Source organism: Vanessa cardui, chromosome W (genome assembly GCF_905220365.1).
Source record: "Vanessa cardui chromosome W, ilVanCard2.1, whole genome shotgun sequence".
Taxonomy (NCBI): Eukaryota; Metazoa; Arthropoda; class Insecta; order Lepidoptera; family Nymphalidae; genus Vanessa; species Vanessa cardui.
Genome location: NC_061153.1, coordinates 11,414,305 through 11,425,532, shown reverse-complemented (window position 1 = coordinate 11,425,532; position 11,228 = coordinate 11,414,305). Strand labels below are relative to the sequence as shown.

The 11,228-nt window shown below is 37.0% G+C and overlaps 1 protein-coding gene across 1 annotated transcript; it reads left to right on the top strand.

Annotated features, from left to right (window-relative positions):
• The first annotated feature begins 790 nt into the window (after positions 1 to 790).
• On the top strand, positions 791 to 1,744 carry LOC124542663. The gene has a single exon (XM_047120589.1). It carries the CDS (start codon positions 901 to 903, stop codon positions 1,648 to 1,650), a length of 750 nt encoding a protein of 249 aa, XP_046976545.1. The 5' UTR covers positions 791 to 900; the 3' UTR covers positions 1,651 to 1,744.
• The last annotated feature ends 9,484 nt before the right edge of the window (positions 1,745 to 11,228 follow it).

The following is an 11,228-nucleotide window of genomic DNA, read 5'->3' as shown; positions in this document are numbered from 1 at the left end:
GAAAATGATCTGCGAGATATAGTGCAAAATGAGAATTTCGTCATGGAAATAACACCAAAACTACTGCTAATGGCTGATACATTAAAGCGAGCTAGGGAAATTCAAGAAATGAAAGAGGAGAAAAGGAAGGAATGCATAGATAGGTACAGAAAAGACTGTCCAAACTATCGAGAAGGGGATTTGGTGCTAGTCGATACACACACCCTAAGCAAGTCCAGTCAAGGATACAGCTCAAAATTAGCACCAAGGCGCGATGGGCCTTATGTGGTTGCTAGACGTCACGGTCCTAGTTCGTTTCAAATTGTCAATCCGCAAACCAAAGATATAGTGGGGATATATCACGCTTCTGCTCTGCGCCGCTATAAAGGGATCTTGGGGATCTTGATAGCTGCAAGATAGTGCTTCCACACCTGCTGGGACATTATTTGAAGGCTTTCCAAGAAAATACTCGCTTCTAGATACGAGTGCTACCGGCTACTTCCACCTGGTGGGATAGTCTGCTGGCTCCGTACTTAGAGGTGCATTCGCCTATTTGTTAAGTGTAACCACCCGTACGATGGAAAATAAACCGCATTTGTGAGAGCAATTAGTCTTGTCTTTCCGAAGAGTATCCTCCACAAGACATCACCCCATTACAATATATATTAAATTATTATACTTATACTTATTTTTTTTTGGGCGGTAGGTGCATAATTAAATAGACGTGTTTTCTTTTGCTCTCTGCAAATATTTAATTTAAAAATAATTAACACCTGGTAAAATGTGCTAAGCATTCATCATAAGTGTCAGCTGTGACTCCTTTATCTAATCCAAGTATAAAAACACATATTAAACAACAGACAACTAAAGTTCAATTAACTACCACAATCACTATTGTCTTTACCGAAGATCAGATTAATAATGGACTCTATTAAACACTCAATTGCACAACTAACAGAACATTTCAACTCTAAAATGGCTGAATTCCAACAAAATTTGAATTCTAATATGCCAGCCGCCAGTCCGACTTCCAACATAGTCTCCCAGTTTAATGCTTTCCGGAGTTTTGTCTTAACTGCTCTGGAAGGACTGCAGCTGCAAGTCGAGCTCCTCTCCAAAAAGTGTGATCAAATGGAAATGAGAAGTAGACGGAAAATGCTCCTGGTGCATGGGGTTCCGGAAGCCAAGAAAGAAAATTTATCGGCTAATGTCAGTCAGCTGCTGTCTGAACATCTCAAGCTGCCAGAGTTATCAGTGGATTCTATCAGTCGCTGCCATCGTTTGGGTTCTTCGGCTTCTGAGAAACCAAGGGTCATCCTTATTAAGTTCCAAGATCCAATCATGCGTAACAAAGTATGGTATGCTAAAACCAATCTGAAGAACACTGGGGTTACACTGTCCGAGTTCCTAACAAAAGAACGTCATGACGTCTTCGTGGCTGCCAGACAGCGTCTTGGTATCAACAAATGTTGGACTAGAGATGGCAGCATAGTTATTATTGGTCCAGATGGTAAGCGTCACCAAATTACGTCTATGGCGGAGCTGAATACGTATTCCACTGCTACGGTGCCTCAACAAGTATCAGCTAAGACTGCAACCTCATCCAACACCAATACCCAAGAGATCAAGAATTCGCAGGGAGTCCGACCGAAAAGGAACTTAAAGAAGTAACTATTTACTATATTTTTCTATTTATTATTACTGGTGTTTCATTAAAAACTGTATCTTGTTTGTTGTCTCTCATACGGGTCCTTCGGGTAATGAATGTTTTTCAGTAAGTACATTATAACTGTTTGTGTTTTTCTTTCTTATTCTTCGTAGGTAGTTATTTATAACTCTTTAATTAGTTACACTGTTATTCACTTGTAATATTATAGTTTACCTACTATTTGCTAATATTATTTAAATAATATGTAAACGTCAAATGCAGTGTGTGTACAAGACACTGTCAATGTGAGTGATAGCTGTCAATTAAATTGATGTTACATTCCGCTGCTGACGTTTCGTTTTACGTGTTAATCTAGTTTTTTTATAGACATATATATAATATTTATTTATTTTTTGTTTCGTTATTTCTTTTTTTTTTTTTGTTTTCCTAATTTCATGTTGTGTTTTTAAAATAGTATTCTGGATACTGTCTATATTTAAGCGATAACTTACAGCAGTAACAGCTGATAGATTGATTGAATGCTATAAATTTAATAATTATTTTATTGTTACTAGATCCTATTAGATAATATTTATATTATTATTATTTATTTTATAAATACTTTATATATTTATTTGTATATTTTGTATTATTTTTATTTTATTATTATTGATATTTATTTTTTACTTACAATATGAGTGACTCTGATAATTATATTTGTTCTGACGATGACTTTATATCTGCCTCATCAGATGATAGCTTTCATAGTATACCTTTATCATTACATACTCATTTGGATTCTACTTTTCATACAGTTCCTAAAAATTTTAACGTTGTCCATCTCAACGCACAAAGCATTCCCGCGCATTATACGGATTTGTTAACATCACTTGATCTTAAAAATTTGCATGCTATCTTGGTATCTGAAACATTCCTTAAGCCTTGCCTTCCTTCTACCTCTTTCTCCTTGCCAGGATTTCATCTAGTACGAAATGACAGGACGGGAAAAGGTGGTGGCGGTGTGGCAATTTACCTACGTAGTCATATTCCTTTTTCCATTTTAGATAAATCCCCATCGCAATATTCCGAATCTTCCGAGCACATTTTTCTTGAACTCTTATTTGGTCCTTTAAAAGTCCTCTTAGGGGTATTTTATAGCCCTTCTCTTCAAATTAATTATTTTCAATGTTTTGAGCAGCTACTTGAGAAATACGTTTCTGCTGTTGATCACACCATTATTATGGGCGACTTTAACACGTGTTTAAATAAAAATGACTCACGTGCTCAACGCCTTCGTAATATTGTGAATAGCTCTAATTTAAATATACTTCCTTCTAATTCTACTCACTTTTTCCCAAACTGCTTTCCTTCTTTATTAGATTTAATAATTGTTTCCTCATCTGATCATGCTATGCTGTATGGCCAATACCCCGCTGAAGCGTTTTCATACCATGACCTTTTGTATCTGTCATATAAAGTCCGTCCGCCTAAATCAAAACCTACCATTGTCATGAGACGAAGCTTCAAGAACTTTGACAACAATAAATTTTTGCGTGACCTTGATCGGATTGATTGGGATGCTGTATTCAATGCTCCATCTATGGATGATAAACTTGAATTATTTAACTCTCTCCTCTCAGATCTTTTTGATATTCATGCTCCATTAAGACCGATTAAGTTAAAGCACCTTCCAGCACCATGGTTAACACCAGATATCAAAATTATCATGGCAAGACGTAATGCTGCTAAGTCGAAATATAAACGGAGACCGACAGACAACAATCTCCTGAAATATAAACGGCTGCGTAATCATTGCAGCAAAGTCTGTAGGGACGCTCAACGAAATTATATTCACAGTTCTGTTAGCATCAAGAACACCGGCAAGGTATGGCGTTTTTTGTATGCGATGGGTATTGGCCGTCAGTCACTAGAAGTAAGAAATGTTGACGCTGAAGCGCTGAATAAACACTTCACGGCGGCTACCATGGACAATGCGAATAAATGTCACACCTTGAACTCCATAATCACACGTCCTAAGCCTAATTTTTCTTTCTGTTTTACTCTAGTGACTTCTGAGGATATCAGGAAGAGTATTCTTGGTATTCAATCAGACGCCGCTGGATGTGACGGTATCAGTCGCAAAATGATACTCCTCTCTTTAGATACCATTCTTCCTGTTCTATGCCACCTATATAATTTCTCTTTAAATTCAGGTATTTTTCCCAATAGCTGGCAAATAGCTCATATCCTACCCATTCCCAAAATCTCTAATCCTACTTTGTTAGCTCACTACCGTCCCATATCCATCCTTCCTTTCCTTTCTAAGGTTCTCGAACGCATTGTCCATGGACAGCTTTCCAGCTTTCTCTCTTTAAACAATATTTTAAGCCCATTTCAATCGGGTTTTCGCCCGGGGCATAGCACCACAACAGCTTTGATCAAAGTCTGTGATGACATTCGCTTTGGGATTGATAACAAAGAAATTACTATTATAGCTCTTCTTGATTTTTCCAATGCCTTTAATACTGTTGACCACGACATTCTCTTAGCTATTCTTGATTCTTTAAATTTCTCTTCCAATGCTGTTTCTTGGTTTCAGTCTTACCTTTCAAATCGTCAACAGCGTGTTATTGTTGACGGTAAGTTTTCCTCCTGTTGCTATCTCAGGGCGGGTGTCCCACAAGGTGGTGTTCTGTCTCCTCTCCTTTTCTCAATCTTTATAAATTCCGTCACTAAACATCTTTCTGTTTCTTTTCACCTCTATGCTGATGATTTGCAGGTCTATTTAATGACTCCTGTTGAGAACATCGCTAATGCGATCGATCTTATGAATAATAACCTTAAATCGATTAGTGAGTGGAGCAAGTTATATGGTTTGTCGTTAAATGCCAGTAAATCACAGTTAGCTATAGTTGGCAATCCAAAACAACTTGCGAAACTTAATCAAGTTAATCTTCCTCCCGTAGTGTTTGACGGTACAACTTTGATCAACAATAACATTGTTACTAACTTAGGTCTTATAATAGATGATAAATTTTCTTGGGCAGCGCAAGTGTCAAATCTAAGTCGGAAAATGTTTGCAGCTTTCGGCTCATTAAGAAGGTGGAAGAAGTTGTTGCCAATCAAAACTAAAATTTCTCTTTCGAATGCACTTCTTCTTCCCATCCTAGACTACGCAGATGTATGCTACTTAGGTCTATCCGAGGAGCTACTTAACAAGCTTGAAAGGTTGCAAAACATGTGCATACGGTTCATTTTTGGTTTGAAAAAGTTCGACCACATCTCCGAATATCGTACCCGACTTGGATGGCTTACAGTCAGACAAAGACGTAATTTGCACGCCCTTTCTCTCCTTTACACTATTCTTTTCTTTCCCCAAACTCCAACTTACCTCAAAGAACGCTTTTCCTTTCTTGGCTCTAATTCTTCTCTTCATCTCAATCTTCGTTCTCTATCGGACAACAAACTACAGCTGCCACTCAGCCACTCACACTGTTACAATGATTCTTTTACTGTCAGATCGATTAAATTATGGAATGCGCTCCCACATGACATTAGGATGTCACAGTCCTTAAATATATTTAAAAGTCGAGTCAAACATCATTATATGTCTTCGTAAATATTCCTTTTTTTTTTATATATATATATATATATATATATATATATATATATATATATATATATATATATATATATATATATATTTATATGTATGTAGGTATGTATGTATATATGTATTTATGTAGATATATATGTATGTGTATATATATATGTACAGGTATTTGCATGTATGTTTATTTTACGTTTTCTTTATATGTAATTTTATATTAAATCAAATATCGATTGTATAATATGTATGCATCATAATATAACTATGCACTACCTTCTTTACAATATATGTTGTCCTCATCTGTTGGGTTGCCTGTAAGAGATCGCTTTTAGTGATAAGGCCGCCCTTGCCTTCAATTCTCTGTAATTAACCATTTTATATGTACTGTTATTTTATAAGATTTGGAGTGCAATAAAGTTTTTATCTATCTATCTATCTATCTAAATATACAAATATTATAAATATATCTACAGTACAAAAATAAATAAATAATAAATAAATAAAAAAGATAATGGTAAATTTGTCAAATTTATGAAAGTTGTGAGAGAAAGTGCTCTTTTACTCTTTTTTTAAAAAGGTTGATGTTTGGACTCTTTTGGATGGATTTTGGGAGACTGTTCCAGAGATTTGCTGCACGTACCGTGAAGGTTGAAACGGGAGCGAAGGTAAGCAGGAGAATTTGGATCATTAAGAATATTAAAAAGGACTGAAAGGATGTGCATATCACGGCGAAGGCGGATAGGGAGCCATTTAAGTTGAGTACGAAATGCAGATGATGCAAATGAACCGAATAGCCAGGTTTTGAAGACGCTCTAATTTATTAAGTAGCTCCTCAGTCACATCCAAAAAGCAGACATCAGCGAAGTCGAGGATGGGTAGAAGAAGAGACTGCGCTAGCATAATTTTTGTACTGAAAGAGAGAAAGTATTGGAGACGTTTAAGAGAGTGGTAAGTGTAGTGTATCCGCTTGCTAACATCATTGACTTGGGCCACCCAGGACATATTGCAGTCAATAACAAGACCCAAGTTCCTTACTGAATCGCAGTAAGAAATTGGAATCCCGTCATAAAGTAGTTTGGGGACTAGCCCCCAGTCTAGCTTGCTTCTAAGCCTGCTACTGCCAACAATTATGGCTTGTGATTTTTTGGGATTCACAATAAGGCCGAAAGATCTAGCCCATGACTGAATAGCAGACAGGTCCATATTCAATAAATCAACAGCCCTGGGTAGCTCACTCAAACTAAAATGTCGATAAAGCTGTAGATCATCTGCATACAGATGGAAGGGAGAAGTAATAAATCGGGAAATGTTATTAATAAAAACAGAAAACAGTAATGGTAAAAGTACGCCGCCTTGAGGGACACCAGCCGTGAGCTCTAACCAATCTGACGAGGAATCGTCGGTTTTTACACATTGCTGGAATGAATGAAACCAGTCAATAACAAGAGGAGAGACGTTGACTGCTCGAAGAGTACCAAGAAGTATGTCAAAATCAACGGAGTTGAAGGCGCTGCTAAAATCCAATAGAGCAATTGCAGTGAGCTTGGTGTTATCCATAGCCCACCGCACATCCTCCGTTATCTTCAGCAGGGCACCAACAGTGCTGTGAGATGGACGAAAACCGGATTGAAAAGGACATAACAGGTTGTAAGTTGTAAGAAAGGAATAAAGTTGTTCGTGTACAATGGACTCAATGACCTTAGAGAGGATAGGGAGGATAGATAAAGGACGATATTGGGACATAGAGGTAGGATTGCTGGTTTTAGGAAGAGGTATAACGATAGCCCTTTTCCAGAGTGTTGGGAAGACATTGCATGAAAGTGAATAATTTATAATGTGAGTGATCCAACACTGGTAGAATCATATTAAGGCTGAGGCTATCGCTACCAATGGCTTTGGTGGAAATAGAACGGACACACCTCTTGATAACATCTTCAGAAACCAACTGGAAAAAGAAAGAGGGACAGTTTGGTGGTTCAAGAGAAGATAAATAAGAAAGAGTATCTGATTTCGTTATAGGATCTACAGTAGTGGGAGGGCTAGTGAAGAAAGAATTTAGCGCTTTAAGTTCAACAGAACTGTGGCAGGCTACAGGAGTTTTGCCCACACCCATTGACCCTAAAAAACTCCAAACTTGGGTTTGACAGATATTTTTAATTGTTGAGTGAATGTAGCGACGTTTTGCGTCCCTACACATTCTGTTGCAGATGTTACGCAATCTTTTATATTCTACAAAATTTTCCTCAGATGGATACTTTTTATATCGACTCTTCGCTTTATCGCGTTTTGCCATGGTGTTTCTGATTACTGGTGTTAACCAGGGAGCTGGTGCATGCTTCATCCGCACTGGTCGTGCAGGAGCATGGATGTCATATATACGAATCAGTTCAGTAGTTAGATCGTTGACCATGGCATCAATGTTATTCGAAGATAGTAGTGACGACCAGTCGATATTTCTTACGTCCTCTTTCAAACGTTCAAGGTTAATGTGCTTGAAATCGCGCTGAATAGATACTTTGCCTCTAACCTTAGGAGGGCGCACTTTATAAGTAAGAAAAATTAAGTCATGATAGGAAAAGGGATAAGACATTTGACCGTGAGAAATAACAAAATGAGGGTTAGAGACAAACATCAAATCAATCAATGAAGGCTTACAGCCAGGAAAGTAATGAGTGGGCGAAGACATTGAAAGTAAATGTAAATTAAAAGAAGACAGCAATGCATTCAGTTTCTGTGCTCGTGAATCGCCCTTTAATATACACGTGTCCAGATCGCCCATGCATATTACGTGATCAAAGTTCGGTAAAAGATTTGCTAAAATGTTTTCAATGTCATTAAAATAATTAATTTTGTCACTAGGGTTGTAAAGAATACCAAGTAGGTTTTTTTTTTATGATGTATCTCAATACTTAAAAAAAGATATTCTATAGAGTCTACAGAATGTGGAGGGGAGTAGAGACGCCACGCCCAACGCGGTCGTGGCGAAACAGTTGGTAGCCGGGTAGAGAGCAAGAAGTAGACGGTAGAGAGGGTTTTAGCCATGTTTCAGAAACCAGAATGCAATCGACTACACTAGTGTCAAAGGATGTGAGAAGATCAGAATGATGAGCTGGTAGACTCTGCGCGTTGATATGTACCAGTGAAAGGAGGTTCTTATTTGGGAGGAATACTTTCTGGAGTTTTGCCTCCAGAAGTTCAGTATCAGATAGTGATTCATTGTTGTATTCGTATTTAAGATTTTAAATTAACATGGTTATTTTTATTATTAAATTTATTAATTTCGTGATATTTAACATGTTTTTTATTTTTCGAGAGAAATATCGAGCTCCACCGAATAAAAATAAAAAACATGGTAAATATCCCGAAATTAATAATTTTAATATATTCGTATTATTGTATGATCAGTGAATAAATGTTTCTTATAAATATGTTTTTTTACAGCTTTAGACCATTAAATAATCTAAAAATTTCGTTTTACTACGATTTTTGTCTTTTTTTTCTCAGAGTTAGTCATGGATAGGAGAGAACAGCAAATTGCAGAATGGTTAGCAGAGGCTTCTGATGAAGAAGAAGTCGGAGGGCCAAGTTCTGAGCCAGATTTAGACGAGATAACACAAAGTGATCACGATAGTGCTAGTGAAATCGAGCAACCGTCAGCACAATCAAGTGAAGCGTCAGACAACGATGAAGACATTTCTGCAGGGCAGTATAACAATTACTATTTTAGTAGACATAATGGCAGAAATTCAAAAATGGTCCAAGTCCCCACCATCAAGTGCCGTAAGAACACGAGGTCATAATTTAATTTTAAACTTACCAGGTGTGAAGTCGGCAGCCAAATCAGCAAAAACTGCTTTGGAATGTTTTACTTAATTCTTTACTGATTAAATTTTCAATTTAGTTGTAACATATACTAACCAATACATCGGGAAGATTAGAAACAAATTTAAAAGGGAGCGTGAGGCAAAGGATACAGATGTTGAGGAAGTGAAAGCTTTGCTTGGATTGCTGATTATGTCTGGAGTGTTGAGAGCATCACATTTCAATTTTGCAGACTTCTGGGCAACTGATGGAAGCGGTGTAGAGATGTTTCGTCTCACGATGAATTACCAACGTTTTCTTTTTTTATTGAGATGCCTTAGATTCGATGATAGAACGACCCGAACTGAACGTTTGCAAATTGATAACTTGGCAGCTATACGTGAGATCTGCGACAGGTTACAAACAACATTTCGAGAAGCCTATACGCCAGGTGAAAATGTAGCGATAGACGAGCAGTTGATTGGGTTCCGAGGCCGTTTCAAAGGTAAAAAAGGCCGTTTCAAAGGTAAGGTACAAAAGTTTACATGCCAAGCAAACCAAATAAATACGGCATAAAAAACCAGGCAATGGTATACTCTAAAACATTCTATATGCTATCTTTTGAGGTGTAATCTGGCAAACAGCCTGCGGGTCCTTACCAAGTTTCAAACAGCCCTTATGACATTGTAAAACGTCTTGTAGAGCCGATAAAAGGAACAAACTTACCATAGTTGGAACACTAAAAAAAAAAAACAAACCCGATATACCTAAAGATTTTTTGCCAAATAAATCAAGAACTCAATTCAGCTCCCTTTTCGGGTTTCAAAAGACAATGACCATGGTTTCGTATGTTCCAATAGCAAATAAAGCAGTTCTGTTGTTATCTTCCATGCATACCGACTATCTACCGCGCATACCGACCCAGCCTCAACCGACAAGCAGAAACCTGAAATAATAACATTACAACAGCACTAAAGGAGGAGTGGACACCAATGATCACTTGTGTGGTACATTCAACGTCGGGAGGCGAACGAAACGTTGGCAAAATCAAAATCAAAAATCAAAATCAAAGTATACTTTATTCAAGTGGGCTTTTACAAGCACTTTTGAATCGTCATTTAACAATTAAGTGAAGCTACCACCGGTTCGGATGTAGATTCTACCGAGAAGAACCGGCAAGAAACTCAGTAGTTACTCTTTTTCAACATTTAAAAAAATACAGTCATGTTAGTTAATTTTTAAGTTAATACAATTATTAAATTAATATATCCTGCCTGGAAGTCAACAGGTATTAATTCCATGCTTTTTTATCATCTACAAAATCTTGTATCGAATAATACGCCTTTTTCCCAAATGTATTTTTTATGAACGATTTGAATTTACGAGACGGCAAAGTTAAAAATGTCTGTGGAATTTTATTATAGAAATGGATACCTTGCCCCAAGAAAGATTTATTGACTTTGCGGAGTCGGAAACTTGGCGTTATAAGCTTATCCTTACTTCTAGTGCATATACAATGATTATCACTGATTTTATCAAAGTTATCAATGTTTCTGTGAATATACATGATATTGTTGTAAATATATTGCGACGCAACAGTAAGTATTCCTAATCTGTTAAAAACATCCCGAAGAGAGTCTCTAGCTCCAAGATTATAAATAAACCGAATTGCTTTCTTTTGTAAAATAAAGACAGATTCAATGTCTGCAGCGTTACCCCAAAGTAATATGCCATATGACATAATACTGTGAAAATAACCAAAATAAATTAAACGAGCGGTATCAATATCAGCTAGTTGTCTAACTTTTCTAACCGCGTATGCTGCGGAGCTGAGTCTCCCTGTTAGGGAAGACAAATGGGGACTCCACTGAAGTCTGGAATCCAATTCTATTCCCAAGAACACGGTAGTATCGGCTACATCAAGCGGGCCACCGCTTAAAGATATATTATAATTTTGCTTTCTAACATTGGGTAGGGTAAAAACTACACATTTTGTTTTTTGAGTATTCAAAACCAAATTATTTGCATTAAACCAATCTTGTATCTGTGATAAGGCACCGTTCACATCGTCATAGTCACTTTTTTTCCTGTCAACCTTAAAAATCAGTGAAGTGAAGTGGCCGTTAGCCATTTTCTTCCATTTGATAAATGTTTCAGGCATAAATGCACTAATTGTACATCGAGCAGATA